The sequence below is a fragment of the Brachionichthys hirsutus genome, chromosome 17 (genome assembly GCF_040956055.1).
Source record: "Brachionichthys hirsutus isolate HB-005 chromosome 17, CSIRO-AGI_Bhir_v1, whole genome shotgun sequence".
Taxonomy (NCBI): Eukaryota; Metazoa; Chordata; class Actinopteri; order Lophiiformes; family Brachionichthyidae; genus Brachionichthys; species Brachionichthys hirsutus.
This window is the reverse complement of record NC_090913.1, coordinates 8,373,675-8,390,093: the sequence shown is the minus strand read 5'-3', so window position 1 is coordinate 8,390,093 and position 16,419 is coordinate 8,373,675. Positions and strand designations below refer to the sequence as shown.

Genomic DNA, 16,419 nt, shown 5'->3' with positions numbered 1-16,419 from the left:
AGGTTGGGTTTAGTTTTCGGCACAAAGCTCTCTCCGTTCAGTCAGTCAGTGTTCTATGTGAAGGATGAGGACAGAGCGCCCCCTTCGGTATGACAGAGGCACTGCAATATAAAATACATGGCGGGAGTCAGAAGCACACTTCACGTCCTTCAGTCTAATTGCACATTTTCTTCATAAATTGTATTCATAACCATGTCAAATAAACTATGGTGTGACATTTCTGCAGTCCTGCAAGACTTCTTTCAACAATATTTAACGAATTTGTGCATAATTGTACTACAATACATTTAGATGTGTCTGGGTTGTGGGTGTTATAGTCATTTAACAACCCATGTTGAGAGACATGTAACTCTAATCCATGCATTAAATCACAATGTTTCTATATGTAGACTCCACCGGATTTATCTGACAGCTGATAAACAGTAACCAGCCAATAACAGAACTCTTAAACCACCATAATCCCAGTCATGGCTTTCTTGCAGATGTTTTCTTTTAATGCATTGTCTGTGTGTTTTTATTGGAGTGTGGGTTCATCCACAAGCATGGGGTAAAATATATATTCACATTCGATACTAATCCCCCCAAAAGTGATCAAACCACCAAAAAAATGTGTGCTAAACTTTCCCTTCATACATATATATATAAACAAGTTTTATATATATATATATATATAACTTGTTTTTAAGGTAGAAACTGAATTGGATTTTTCGCATGAAATACAGCTTTTTCTTATACGGGTATCCCTTGCATTTCAAATCTCATCACCAAAGTCTACTTAAAAAAAAGTATTTTAGTTATTTTCATATATTTGTGCTTCGAGCATATTAATATTTGGAACGCAGGAAACAAAATATTTCTAATTTTAATTTGACTTTATTAACCCTTACCCAGTTTAGATACAGTATCAGCAGCCATTGATTGAAACACCGTTTTGAATCTCAAAACCGGAAATCAACATCGACGTCATTGTGTTGACTTCCGGTTAATCACATTTTTGCTCGACTTGAAAAGTATTTATCTTTTTTGGCGTGTGTTTTCACCGCCTGGTGTGCAGTTAGATATCGATACCGTTTCGTTACTTTACAGGAGCGTGTAGTTACCTCTGGATCACCCGCACAGAAGCCTTCGCTGCTCAGTTAGCTCAACCAGATAGGCCGGCGGCTCCGCTCCACGGTCACGGAATGCCTCGGAGAAAGAAAAGCGGCCATAGCCCGGCCAGAGCCCCCCCCGGTGGGCCGCCAGAAGAGGGAAGCCTCGGCTACAACACGGACAATCGACGCTATGGGGGATCCGGCGGCTCGCTGTTCAGTTCACGTAAAGAGATACTCGTGAAAAACCTGCACGGAATGTTCTCACACCTGGAGCCCGAAGTTATAGACATGGTGCTGTTCGAGTGTGACTTTAAAGGTATCTGGATCCTGGGAATAGTAAAAGACTTGTGCTGTCTGATTCTCTGGCTAGCTCGTATGGGGTTTATTGCACTTTGTCTAAAAACACACCACTGCAAATATCAAGAATATGTTTCATAATTCGATTTAATGATTCTCCTAATCAAAGATATATAAAATATCTCCAAACATGTAATAAGACAAATGTATTTCTCAGGTGATACAACTGGATCTTATTTATTATTAATTAGTGTGTCCTGCAGCAGTTTTAATAACAGCAGTAATCCTGCTCTCCGTGGACTCTCACAATCTCTTGATGGTACGTCCCGTGAGATGTGGGAGCAGTCTTCAGTTAGAGCTGCCCTCATTTGCTGTTTGCTGTTGGAAACCTGTCTGTGAGGTGCAGCAAGAAGATGCATTCATCCTGATTCTGGAACATGACACATGATCAGCCAGACTGCAAGGAGGAGTTGTTTTTTCTCTTTGCTGCGTGAGGCTGGCCTAGACACAAGAGTTGTGGAATGGTGAACATTCATCACCCTGGCAACGTGAGCAGTTTTCCTCATGTTGCCATAGATGTTGCATTTTTATGCTCTTTGCCCGAGACACCTACACGCTATCTACTAAGCGCCTAAATAGCATGCGTACTGTATAAAGATCAAAGGTTACAGCAGAGTTATTTTTGCAACTAATTCCCGTAGCAAAGTCTTAAACTAAGTTGTTATTTTCACTTATTGAAAACAAACAGTAGAAGCAAACAGGTTTCATCCAGTCCAGCGCACACATGCTGCTGTTCTTGTTACTGTAATGATTGTGGGTTGGTGACACTGCGAGTTTTTATGACGTGGCTTTTCTTTATTGTTTTATGTGAGACAATTATTCACGCATGCATGTTAAAGGCTTAAATGAATTAGAGTTAACTCAACTCATTCTATCATTTTTCTTGGTGTCTTCGCTTTCTTTGTGTTCCAGTTGAAAATGCGATGGATTCACTTTTGGAGCTGTCTGTGGCTGCTGAAGTCGCAGACCCCGCATGCTCTTCTGTCTCCGGTTTTGAGCACACTGCTGCAGCTCTGCTTGGCCAACATCATTTTTCTGAATCGTCACCAGACTCAGACCCATCTCGATCGCCACGGCTTCCCTCCTCTCCTTCGGCTGTCGGCCTCCTGTCAGAAGAGCTGGACCTGGTTGTTGATCAGGAGCTAGAAGTAATCACCAAGCAACACGACAACAACCAGTATTTATCTACTTCCCCGTCACCACCAATCCCAGAGCAGGCCCTCCCTGAGCTGCTTCAGCCGAGTCTGCAGCCCGGCTCTGGAGATCCTTCTCAAGGCTCGGTTGAGCACATTTCTGGTGTTTCCTCCCCACTCGATCAGATCAGCTCTTTGGAAGAGAAGACTGCTGAGGAGCAGCAGCCAGTGATTGATTTCACACACTTAATAGCCGAGACGCCCGCAGACAGGCCAAAGCCTCCTTTTGATCTGACGTCTTCAGGACGTCCCTCGGCTTTTCAACTATATAAAAAGCAAGACCTGTCATACGCTCTTTCAGATAAGACTGAGCTAATGCCCTCTAAAGTGATGGTCGGGGGAGCAAGATCTAAGGCGAACCTATCGAATCAGGAGCCACTTGGATGCTTGCAATCACCCTGGAATACGGACGCACCGGCGTTTACCCCCTGGGTTCATGAAAACCAGCGGCCAGCATTTATTACCCCTTTTGCTCAGTCACCGTCCAACTGGCCCGGCCAGCCCAGGCATCCTCACTGGTTGGGTCAGGGCGCCGTCAGCCAAGTTCCTCTCGAACTTGTCACCAGTATTCCGAGGTCTTGGGTCCTGCCAGCCCCTCAAACTAAAGCCCAGCACAATAGGATTCGACTGCAAGGGAAGGTCCTTTTGCTACTCCGTGGCGCTCCAGGCTCTGGCAAGTCAACCACGGCAAGGTAAGGTTATTGGTTTACCCTCACTAACAATACAAACAAATGTTTTGCTAACGTGATATAATATTGTAAATACCGTGTGTGTGTGTAATAATTTAGCCACAACCTTGGAACAAGCAGGATTTTTTTTTACCAAGACAGAAAGATAAATTTAGAAACATTGTAAAAGCTGCAGTTTCTCAAGCGTCTTTGACTTTTGGACTTTTTGCTACACTGTGTATGTTTACATGTCTGTATGTGTGCAGGGCCCTAGTTGAGCATAACCCAGCTGGTGTTATACTGTCCACCGATGACTATTTCTATCGCCATGGAAAATATCAGTTTGACCCCTCTGCTGTCGGGGAGGCCCATGAGTGGAACCACAAACGAGGTAAACAACAACAACCGATGTGCTGTCTTTTCAAAATTCCTTGACGAAGTTGAATCAATATTTCGATATGCAGTTGCTTACAATTGTTTCTGTTTAAGTGTTTTCTTGTTTTTCTGCAGTTGTAGTAACACAACGTCTTTTCTTTTTTCTTGCCCTTTCTCTCTTGGATGAACTTTATTCTGAAGCCAAGGAAGCTTTTGAAACGGGTGTTAGCCCCATCATCATTGACAACACTAATATGCAGGGCTGGGAGATGAGACCCTATGTAGTGCAGGTCAGTCAGCTTGCATGCAGTACAGATAATATGATGACAGATTGCATGTGGGAACAGGTTCATTTGTCAATAACTCAGTTCACGAAAATGAAAATGGGTTAGGTTTGAGCCCCCTTTTGTAACCGGTCTGTCCTAGGCAATGAAACATTTATACGAGATACTCTTCCGAGAACCGGACACCTGGTGGAAGAACAAGCCCAGAGAACTGGAGAGGTGAGAGAGAGAGAGAAATTACAGTAAAATTCCCTTTTCATGTCAAAGGGAAGCTGAACGTTTTTCTGCACTTCCACATGTACAGTGGAACCTCGGTTCTCGAACGACTGTGTCCTGACCAAAACAGTTGAGCTTAAAATGACAGATTTTCGGAGTCCGAACACACGAGTGGCGCCGAAGCGAACCGTAGACACGCAAACGAAGGCCGATTAGGTTCAGTTTGATCGACCTGTAACTGGGAATTTATCTGGTGCGTAGGAACGGATTAATCTGGTTTCCATTATTTCTTATGGGAAATATAGTTTAAATTTGTGAAAATCTTTTTAGGTTTTCGAACAGTGTTACGGAACAAATTTCGTTCGAGAACCGAGGTTCCACTGTACATCCTGTATGTGTGAATGTGAAGGAGGACAGTGAAACAGTGAGGATGGAGGGAATGGAGGTTGCAGAAGAGACAGGAGTTTAAGTCAGCCATCCAGTGAAGTGGTCGGTGTAAAAGAAAGGCCAAGACGAGCGTACAGGCAGATGAACTGGTGGAGGAGAGATGCCAGTATCCATTTGTTCATGTGTGTTCTTATGCACTTGCAGACGCACTTCACACAATGTGCCAGTGGAGAAAATCCGACGAATGCTCGACGGATTCGAGCGCTTTGTTACAGTTCAATCCATCATTGGTTCACAGATGCCCGACTTTAAACAGCGCCTTGCTTCCAACAACAGAAGTCCACCGTGAGTGCCGCTGATCTGCTACAAGCTACACGCGACACTTTGTGTCTGTTTTGACATATACATGAGTCCATTTGAATGCAGCAGAACGGCCATTGATTTAGTTGTAAACTGCTCAGCAGATATTGATGTGTGGTCGTGTGACCCAACCTCACTGATGCGTGCTTATACGCATACATTCACATTCTGAGAGATGCTACTGATAGTAAGATACATTATGCAAATAGTAAATAAAAGCCTTTTGATGAAAACTGTCGTTACAATCAACTTTAATGAGTAACTGACCGTTTGCTCTGCCCATTATTTGTCATGATGATTCCAACCTTCATATCGTTCCTGTTTTCTTTAGGTTGGTATCTTCTGAAGCAACTTGTCCTGACCTCATAGGGCTGCCTAAATCAACAGAGGAATGTAAACAATCCCACCCACAACTGTTTGCCTCCCTCCCTGACGTGTCATCCATCGATCATCCCAGTGAAGCAGAAATACCGGAGAATGCCACCCATAAATCTACGGAATCCCTCAATATCCGTCCTACTGGAAGTCCCCCAGAAAACCCAGAAGTGTCTGACGGAAACGATGACGTAAACTTTGGGAAATTGGATTTGGACTCAGAAGCCCAATTGCAGCGCGCTCATCCAGCTGGAGATCAGAAAATCCCAGATTGTATCGTTGAATTGGTGATGAACGAAGATCATCGTGGGGATGAAGTTACTATGATGTTCTCTGAGTCTATTGGGCAAAGCGTGAAGAGAGAAAGGCCAAGTAGGACGGAGCCTGCTGACCTGGTGAAAGATGCTCACCAGTCAGACAGCGAGGCAAGGGAGAAAACGGTCACAGAGGAAGAAGAAGCAGCAGCAGAAGATGAGATTATCAGGGACGATGGAGAGAAGGGAAACATTAAGGTGTTGGGTTTTGTTGGAGATTGGCCCTCTCAGGAATCACTTGAGCAGCGTCAGGCGAGGAGAAGAGAAAGACGGGGAGATAAAGACGAAGCCTCTCAAGAAGCTAAAGTAACAAAAGCGCAGTCAGGCCCCAATGTGACGGAGTTTCAGAAGCTCCTTGATCTCATTCAGACGGGTGTAGCCAACGAAACTGGCTCTTCCCCTTTGTCTTCCCTGTCCTTGAGTTCTGGAGGAGAATTTGAGAAGGAAGAGGAAGCCGGCTGCAGTTTGGTGGAATCCTGTCGCATTAGATCGAGCAGTGAAGAGAGAGAGCAAAACACGGAACGGAATAACAGCAGCCGAAGTGAATTACCTGACTGTGTGTTAAACTGGAAGACCGCTGAATCCTGTCAGGTTACTCAGCCTCCAATCGATCTCTGCGAAGCACCTCGGACTGAAAATAAAGTGAGCAGCGAAAGAGAAGAAAATGTCGCGGATTCACTCGTTCTCTCCAAACCTGTAGAGGCAAATGTAAACCATAATGAAGCGGAGCGTTGCAGTGTTGAAGACGCGGCTGGTACAGAGCAAAATAATAGTCCTGCAGACGTGGACCCGAACAAGTGCACAGAGAATAGCAGAGAGACTACATTTGAGTCTAATGTCAGTGGTGAAGTGATTCAGAGTCCTACGTCTGAGGGTGTCGGAGCGTTCAGTGGAGGCAGTCAGGATAGGAGGCGTCAGGGCCGTCGATCAGGGAGACACTGCAAGCTCGCCCTCACCTTTACTCAGAACTGTCCCCCTTCAGGAAATAGCCTCGAGTGTCCTGACGACACCGTTCAGAATGAGAACAGCTTCATTTTAGATATCAAGTCTGCATCCAGTCTTAACTGCAGCCCGAGCCTTTCGCAAAACCTTAAACTCTTTCCTGAGTCTGAGTCTGAAGCGCAGCCACAGCCACCGTGTCCACTTCCTGCTGTAGACACGGGCTGCCATGCACAGACAGAACCTCAAGACTTTGCCCTCGTTTGGCGCCTGAATCATCAGGAGAGCGCCGGTGGAAGCTCGAACGCTGCGTGCAGCCAGCCGAGCGGCGCTGTCGTGCTGTCTGGTGATTCTTCCCGCTTTGTACCGGGATTGCCGGCTATAATTCCTGCAGTTAATTCCTCCATCCACAGAGAGGTGCCCTACCATGTTGGGCATGAGAAGAGCACACAGGTGGAGGAGAGAGAGCTTGTGACTCAAGACCGACTTGACAGTCTTCGCATTCTCAGCCGCCATTTCAAACTGGTTAGTTTCGATACATTGAAGGATCTGTATGACGATTGCCATCAGGACCTGGAATGGACCACTAACCTGCTGCTCGATTCTGAAGAGGAGTTCTTTAAAGACGACACAGAGAAAATCGACGAGGGTGAGGCAGTAGGGGAAGAAGACGAGGACGCTCCCGGTCTGAGTGGAGATCCCGGCCGCCCTGTAGAAACCGGGATGCGTCATGATGCGTTCAACAAACATCACGCTGAACCGTGGCCAGCTGGACTTGAGGTGGGGCCTCAGTGGTCGATCTTTGGGGCTAAAAAAGCTGCAAATGAGAACTCCAGTAACGCTGACGTGCAACGTTTTGCAGTTGCAGCTGTTCCCATTGAAAAGAAAGATCATCCTGACGCAGCCTCACACTTGCCGGGGTCTGCTCAAACGGGAGCGCTATTTAACGACACTGAACAAGAAGCGGCTTTAGAAGGCGACCCAGAAGGCGGTGCTTTGGGTGGGCGCGTGGACGATCGCTTTATGATTGAAGACTTGAGCACCGAAGACGTCCGCCGGCCGCCGCAGGCCGAGCCGGACAAGATCGAGAGCGAGGGACGACAGACAGAGCAAGAGAAGTCTGAAAGGAGGCACATCAAAGAGGGAAGGTTTCTACACCTGGACATCCAGAGCGTGGAGCTGAAGCTACCCACTGAAGTAGCGTTACAGCTAGCTGAACTGTTTGGTCCTGTTGGCATTGACCCAGGTAGATATCACACAGGAGGCACCGAAACAAACTTCTCAGATTCTAGATTCAGTGCTTAAATGACCTTAATGTAGGGTCATCAACTTCATCGCTCAAACATCATCTCCTCCCGTAGTCTTGTGTCGTTATCTATGAGACCAATGTGTTTGTATTTAGCCGAAAATCTGCTGTCAGCCTGTCCTTGAAGAGAAAAATAATATTAGTTATGTGTAGAATGAAGTAAAAAAAAAAACACAGTTTAGCAAAAATCTCTGATCACTTGCTGCGTAGAGCCCGCCTTCCTGTTTAGCCGTTCTCCCTGCTCTACTGCGTTCAGGCTCGTGCTCCTCTGATGACTATGCAGTGCAGATGGATTTGAACCTGGCTAAACTGCTCCACCAGAAGTGGAAGACGACCATTCAGGTGAGTGGCCAGCTTTTATGATCTATAATAACTACATCGCAGTTAGCACAAATATACAGAGAACAGAATTATAATCTGCAGATGCTTCACCCTGGCATTGATCAAAAATGACTTAAAAAGTAGATTCAATATTGCTGTCGCATCCATCAAGGAGCCGAATAACTACTACAAATTCGTGATAATGTTTTAAGAAACTATATGCTGGTAAAGTATCATTGTTTTATTCACGTTTTTTGCTTTGCTTACCGTTTTACAGGAAAAGCAGCGACGAGCATTGCTTTCTTTTCATTTGCTTCAGGAAAGTACGTTCACACGTACATTCAGACACACACACACACACACACACACACACACACACACACTGGGCTTAAACTTCAAAATCCCTAGTGCATCATGGAACGATAACAGCAGCATATGATCAATTTAAGTAAATGCACACATACGCAAAAATAAACCTGCATTCCAGCAGTTGATCTCAGTCTGTTGTTAAACCATGAAGGTTTTTATCTCTGTTTATTTTGTTGATTCACCCTGAATTGAAAAGCCTACCTTTTAACGGAGCCACTTTAGCATTCAAATAAACTAAGCTGCCATTCTTTCCAATTACAACATCTGGCTGACACAGCATCATTTAGTTTTTCAAGCATTGATTGTCACCCTTTCAATGTGCAGGTTCAGAACGCTGGGGTGAGTCACGGGTGGCCAAACCTGGACCGCAGGACCAGACGCCATCGGCGCCTTACCTAATAGGTGCAGATGGCTCTGCATTAGGAGACGATGTCCGTGGTCTGATGCCATTAATGAACCACTGGAGTGTTTCCCAGCCACACGCCTCTCTCAGAGACATCATGAAGGAGGAACGGGCTTTGCAGGAGAACGTGGCAAAGGTAGCACACAACCAATTCCACTTCCTTTCTGTGAAGCGTCATCGGTATTGATTACCTGGTTGTCCTAACTCCTTTCAACTCTTCTTTCAGAGTCGTGCAGGTCTCGACCGCCGTAATGGGGCCACCCAGCTACAGGAAAACCAGCTGTACTCGCTCTTTCCCAGCATCGACCGGCATTTCCTTCAAGACATCTTGAGAGACCACAAGTGAGAAAACAGCTTCATTAGGTCTGAAGAAACTTTGTTGTCTGAAACAGAATGCTGCTGCACATGCACTGACCACAACTAATGTTTAAGAGAATCTACTTTTTCATATTAGCGTCTCTCCACTGGCTCTTTCCAAAGCCCAGAATGGAATTTACCAAAATAAGAAAAGTGATCAAAGTGCCCTGTGAGTCATGGAATTGTCCACACCTGGGGGTTAGGGTCACTATATAAATATCGGCTGTACTTCATTGTTATACTGTGATGAGAATTCAAATATGTTTCTGGTCTGAGGTGGGTGAAGTAATCCGGCACTGAATTATCAAGAGATAAATGTGTTGTAACTATAAGCTGATGTACAGTTCTATGCTCCTGAGACATCTCTCTATGGATTTACAGCTACAACCTCAGCCAGACAGAGCTTTTCCTTCACTCGCTGCTGATCAATGAGCCCGTGAAGACCGTGGTCGCACCAGAGGCACCCCAGTCGGACCACCGTAGACCGGCAAGCAAGGACCGAGAAAGGGTACGGTATTCACAAAGCAAACGCAACGAGCAGTGGAACAGAGAGAACGTTAAAACCGGTCTCAGTTTACAGATTCACAAAAGTACTTTAGGATTTTACCATTTATTTTATTCACTCCAATCACAGCAAAGCTTTTTTTTCTTCACTTCTCAAACTGTCTGATAACGGTGTCAGGCATACTTACGCTAAAAATGGAAGCATAGTTACTGCTAAAACTTCAGTATCTTCAATCGATTGTACAACTACACATTTAACTGATAACTTTGTCCCTCTTTAAATGTCGGAGGCAGAAACCCCGAGAGTCAAATGTACCCAACTATCAAGACACAGAGGACCCGCAGTACGAAGACTTCCGGGCCGAGGCCAGCCTACAGAAATGCCGACAGCTTGAGAGCTTGTCCAAGGCTGCAGAGGCCTTCAAGCAAGGACGTAAACAATTAGCCTCATTCTATGCACAGCAGGTGAGGATCCCAATGTTTTACTGCAACTCCTGTGAAGTATATTTCTATTGGGATGTGGGATTACACTGTTGCGGCTCTTTTTGTTGTCGTCGAGACATTCTGCCATCACAGCAGATAAAATTCTCCACCTCTAATAGGGACACCTGCACGGTAAGCGGATGCACGAAGCCAATCACCGTGCAGCAGTTCAGATTTTTGAGAGGGTCAACGCCTCGCTGCTGCCAAATAACATCCTGGACCTCCATGGGCTGCATGTAAATGAGGCCTTGGAGCATCTTGCACAGGTCTTACAGGACAAAACCGCAGGTAACGAACAATATGTACAAGAGAAGATAAATTGGCTCTCTTTCTTAGCGCTGAATCGCGGGTGGGTTTGCGGCTGCACTCGTTTAACCTGAACGCTTGTTTTGTTCTTCATTGGCTTCTTTCTGCGCAGAGTGTGAGCAGGGTTTGTGTCGACCTCAGCTCTCTGTCATCACAGGAAGAGGGAACCACAGCCAAGGGGGCGTGGCTCGCATCCGCCCTGCCGTCATAGACTACCTCGCCAACAGACACTACAAGTATATACACACACACAATATGCAAAACACACATGCATGACAACCTCACCCACCCTTTCACCTGTCTTTATCTCTCAGGTTCACTGACTCAAAGCCAGGTCTCCTGTTGGTCTTTTTGATGTGAGAAGAATGAATTCAAGCTGCTTCGCAGGACAACACGCACACACACACACACACACACACACACACACACACACACTCTCTCTCTACCTCTGCAGATATGATTATTGCAATATAAACAGTATGGTACACTTGTTACCAATATCTGTCAGCAATTTTATTATACTCCCACCTCTCTTTTTTTGTCCATTTCTAGAACTAAAATTTCATTCAAATCTAAAATGTATGCTTATTTTAATTCTTAGAATTGATTCAGATCTTATCAAAGGATTATTTTGAGTTTATGAAATTAACTGCATTGGCAGGAAGCATGAAAGTACATTTTTCAAACAATTTGTTTTTAAAAGGCTTTACATTTATCTTGGTGTCTTTTTTTTTAAGTTAAGAAAGACCACTGTTTTGAAGGCTCCATGTTGGATAAGGCATTGGTTGAACTTTTACTTTTTTACTTATTCAGAGAAGGGTTTTAACCTCATTAAAACTGAAAAATTATTCAACTTTTGCCAATTAATACAAAAATATTACAAACCTGATTCTTTAAAAGCTGCGCCTATAATGACACGTAAACTCAGGTAAAAATTCAATAATCTTTCATTGGAAGCCAGTTGATTATGTCTAGCCTGTACCTGTTGCAGTTTGTCAATCATTGTGCTGCTTTTTTAAAGCTGTTTATGTACTAGCGTTGAAGATTTCAAATTGCCTCTGTTTTTCTGGTTGTGTATATTTTGTATATTTTTCGTAAAGGAATATTTTACGGAGTGTACATGTTATATTGTTAATTGTACAATTATAAATACATTTTGTATGGGCAATGGGCAGTTTTTCTTCTCATGATTATAGCTTTAATAGTTTTTAAAGACTATGTATGTTTCATGAGTCTTAAATAAAGGTGTATTCCCATACATAAGTAAACTTTATTTGTGTAACTTATTAACATGGAATAACTAAGCCTGTTATTGTTTCAACAAAGCAAACCCTCCATGAACACAACCAAGTTTCATGCGATAGACCTGACAGCTTCCAAGTAATCATTTGCATATTGTGCGTTTTTAATTGCAATGTAGTATAATATATGTTCTTGCAATTATAATTGATGTGTAACAGTATATGCCATATTCCACAAACAATAACTTGTTTAAATCTTTCAGCCTCCTCGTAAAAAGTAGATTTTTTTTATATATAAAGCCATATTTAATCATTTCTCACAAGCAGAGAATACCTCACCTCTGCTTTAGAGCTGGTTGCCTGCTCAAGCTTCAATGGGAATTCAACCCTAAGCTTTCATGCCGGATGAAGCGAGTGCGAAGTCGCTAAAATCTACAGACTGCTGCGACTTCAGGCAAATCTGACTGAATAGTGGAATGTCCCGTCACAGGAAGGCATCAGGAGGTTGTACCAGTCCATGAGGAGGAGTATTACGCTGGGATTACTTATAATGGGGAACACTAATTATTGCTTGCATAAAATATTGTGCACGGATAAATGTGTGATATTTACATTTTTTGATGCTTGTATTCTGTTTTATTTATTGAGAAAATTAAGATATTAATCAGTTTATTTATAGACCAATATATATATTGCTTGTTATTTTCGAATATGACAAGCTCAAAGCAAGTTTGCAAATCAAGTGAAGCCTTTTGAAAATCTCTGGAGGTTCTGGATGTACGGGATTTAAAAAGTGAACGTTATGACAAGCTGACTGCTTCACTGTTCTTCATGACATTAAAAAAAACGCCAAATATCTTTTTGACTGCACACAAAAGCCAAAGGCCTACATCACCCATAATTCAACTCGGTCTCAAACAGGTGATCTATATTCCAGTGACCATAAAGGAGCAGAGATCTTGCAAACCTTTTTCTGAACCCACATCATCTCCAGTTTCACGCGTTTTAATTACTGTTTCCTAAGATCGGTCAAAATAAACTTTTTTTAACATTTTATTTTATGTTATGTAATTTTTTTGCGTGAAATCGACGGGGAGCGCTTTGCCATGCGCTGCAACGAAACAAATCCTCATCAAATATGTCGCTAATAATCCACGCAAAAAAAAAAGAACCCCCCCCCCCGCTGCTGTGCCGTGGGGGAGGCGAACCGTAATAGTCACACCTCCTCAGAACGGATGCGTTACTTTCTTTCATTTTGTACATCCATCGACATAAACCGTCTGAACCGTGTTGGACAAGCTGCCGAACGACCCGATCCGCGTATCTGGTCATTTCTGTAATCAATACAATTTCCAAGATATCATGATTTTCTAAATAAGAATCTGCTTTTGATCTCGAGGCTTGTATTTTTTTTTTTTTTTTATGCCCGTCGACCTTTGAAGGCGGCAGTCAGCATCCGCCCGTTAAAGATCGACAAGTGGCAAGAAAGGTAATTATTATTATTCATTTCTTCATTCGGCGGTGCTGAAGAGACCTTCACGTTCACATTCTGTCTTAAATCTAACAAGTTTCTATGAAGCTAAAAAAAAAAAACTTATTTAAACTTGAGAACCGGTTCACGAATAACATTTGTGAAGTTAGAAGAGTGTTCACTTTCAACGCTGCTTCTTCCAGGGAGATTATTTACAAAGTTGAGTTGTGCAAAAAACACTAAACTAAAAGAGTCCCATTTTTACGTGGAGGCTTTTCCATTGATTTTGATCAGTGGGTTTGAAAATGTTTTCTTTCCTCCACTGCTTCACTATTGTATGTCGAACTTTCAGTTTGAACATACAGCTTAAAAATCCCACGATTCAAATGCAAAACATTACCATTTAAATCTAAATCAGGACAGTTCATAAGGAGGATACTTTGAGACAGACAGTTCATATGCATGCTATAATGCACGAGACACTGGTATTGACCAAGCTATGGACTTCTTGCCACACCCAGACACATGCATCTTCACTTCCGTAGTTAATCACTACTTAAATATACATTTAATTCTACAAAAGTTAACACTTCAGTTTAAATTTACATGATGTAATTATAAGTTATTCTGAAAAATATAATTAACGGCATCTCCCACATGCAGTGATTGTGCTTAACTACTAATATTTAAATTCAAGTACATGTACACTTTGCGTCCAAAATTTTGGAGGAAAAGCATCCATCAGCTGCAGAAGCATGTAAGTAAATGTCTCCTCACAGACCTGTTTGTGACCTAAACTCTCCCGATCTCTCTAGCCCCTCTCCAAACCGATGACGACGACGTCCCTCCAGATCATCTCCAGAAGCCGGATGTGCTGAAAGAGGCCAAGCAGAAGTGAGATAATCCCCAAACGCCCTCAAGAAAATGATGTGAACAATGTGCAGGAGCTCCTTCCTGTGGAACCGCTGATTCCGCATACATGATCTATATTAGAGACATGTGAAGACGATGAGACGAGGCGTCCTAGACAGGACAGCTCCAACAATGGAGTTACCTCAAACCCGTCCACTGCTATGAACGCGAGCAGCTGTGCACGGAGGGGCAGCAAACATTGAGCCAACTGCGAACTTCACAAACGTCAAGCGGTGAGACGAGCCTGACGGAGATGTCTGTGAAATGTGTCCTGGTTGGGGACAGTGCTGTGGGCAAGACGGCCCTGTTGGTCCGCTTCACCTCGGAGACCTTTCCCGACTCCTACAGGCCCACGGTGTTCGAGAACACGGGAGTCGAAGTGCACATGGACGGCGTACAGATTAGCCTCGGGCTGTGGGACACGGCGGGAAACGACAATTTCAGGCAGATCCGGCCGAGGTCCTACCAGCATGCCGACATCGTCCTTATCTGCTACTCCGTGGCCAACCCAACCTCGCTGGCCAGCATCCGGAGCAAGTGGATTACCGAGGTTCGGGAGAACTTGCCCAGGGCGCCAGTGTTGGTCGTGGCCACCCAGACAGATCTACGGGAGATGGGCGCATATCGGGGCTGCTGCATCTCTGCAGCCGAGGGGCGGCAGATGGCTCATGAAGTCTGTGCTAAAGGCTACCTGGAGTGTTCTTCGTTAAGCAACCGCGGTGTGCAGCAGGTGTTCGAGCACGCAGTGAGGATGGCTGTAGACCAGGCCAAGAAGCAGGCCAGGAGACGCATGTTCAGCATAAACCAGTGCAAGGTCTTTTGACCGTCGACTTTTTAAAAACGAGGTGGAACTTCTCGTTTTTAAATCATTTGCTGGGAGAGATGTGAACAAAGAGTTCCGTTTGACAATTCTTCATTTCAAATGGGGCAAGAGAAAATCTTGCAGTAATGGGATATTTTTTTTAAATATTGGAAAGGTTTTAAAGTTTTAATACTGAAACAACAAATGATTTCTTGGAGAGGAAAGCATCATAATATTGCTGTGTAACCAAATGAGTGCCTTCAGTATCATTATGCAAATTCCACAATTATGTGTTAATTACTGTCGGTTGTAAAGCAATATGTGTTTTGTATCGTGTGATTTGCACCAGTGAAGATCAAAGAAGTTAAATTCAACTCCATTGCTCCCGAAACCTTTGTAGTCTGAATCTGTTCACTCCGACTTCCAGCCGGTAGTTGAGTAACGAACGGCATCTATTATTTCTGTCGAGAGGATAACATTTCATGGATGGGTCAAAGGTTCACCAACAGGCCTGCTGAAAGGAGATCGGACTTAAGACGTTCATTTGATTTGACATTTTTTTGCATTTCAAACAAAATGTAAGAATAATATTATAATAAATTACCTGTGAATTGCAAACATAACAAATTACGTTTCTATACGTTTCTTAAAAGCTCACGATACAAATGTGATTTTTTTTTTTTTTTTTTTTAATAAAAAAAGTTTCTTTTCTTAGAACAAAAATGAGAATGGCTGGACATAATATCAAAAAAATTAAAATGCTTCTAATAATCATTCATTCATTGGTCCCCCTCCCCACGATCACAGCTGTGTTTTCTCACCTTGCTAACCAATCCTAAAATATTTTCAGAGCGAGTCTGCATTGAATTTAAGCAATAATATGCATTAATTATGAAGCAGCCTTTTCAGCCTTATTTTTTGCAATTTTAAAGAAAAAAACCTCCAGAAAATCCCCAACTTGAAATAATAATTATACATTGTATGTACAAAATCTACATATACATATAATATACATATTATTCTTGTGTATGAAGCCCTGCCTCTACAGGATTCTAAAGACTGCATCTTTTTGCACCTTTTACCATCTGATAATTGCTTGACTGCTGATGTTGAGAGAGGCTTTGAGACTTGAGCGCGTTTTACTGCCTGCTGCGGTCAGATCCTTCATCTATCATTGTGCCGTCTCTCCCACAACTACCACAATACCATATTCCCCAGACTATGCACTGTCTCTCTCACATATACAGGTTCAAATCCAACTTGGGGCCTTTCTGTGAGGAGTTTTTATGTTCTCCCCGTGTCTGTGTGGGTTCTCTGGCTTCCTCCCACCTCCATATACTACATGCAATTGGTAAAATGAAAATTGAAAAGTGTGAGTGTGTGTG

General features: G+C 43.5%; 2 protein-coding genes across 2 annotated transcripts; both read left to right on the top strand.

Moving 5' to 3' along the window:
- The first annotated feature begins 1,181 nt into the window (after positions 1 to 1,181).
- n4bp2 (NEDD4 binding protein 2) lies at positions 1,182 to 11,018 on the top strand. The gene is made up of 17 exons (XM_068751351.1): positions 1,182 to 1,407; positions 2,361 to 3,333; positions 3,576 to 3,700; positions 3,886 to 3,974; positions 4,111 to 4,187; positions 4,776 to 4,916; positions 5,263 to 6,350; positions 6,438 to 7,805; positions 8,122 to 8,207; positions 8,464 to 8,509; positions 8,880 to 9,094; positions 9,185 to 9,300; positions 9,697 to 9,828; positions 10,110 to 10,284; positions 10,422 to 10,590; positions 10,721 to 10,844; positions 10,923 to 11,018. The coding sequence occupies exons 1-17, from the start codon at positions 1,182 to 1,184 to the stop codon at positions 10,966 to 10,968; spliced, it is 5,196 nt and encodes a 1,731-aa protein (XP_068607452.1). The 3' UTR covers positions 10,969 to 11,018.
- A 1,229-nt stretch (positions 11,019 to 12,247) lies between these two features.
- rhoh (ras homolog family member H) lies at positions 12,248 to 15,055 on the top strand. Its single transcript, XM_068751032.1, has 3 exons — positions 12,248 to 12,263; positions 14,136 to 14,214; positions 14,464 to 15,055. Exons 1-3 carry the CDS (start codon positions 12,248 to 12,250, stop codon positions 15,053 to 15,055), a joined length of 687 nt encoding a protein of 228 aa, XP_068607133.1.
- The last annotated feature ends 1,364 nt before the right edge of the window (positions 15,056 to 16,419 follow it).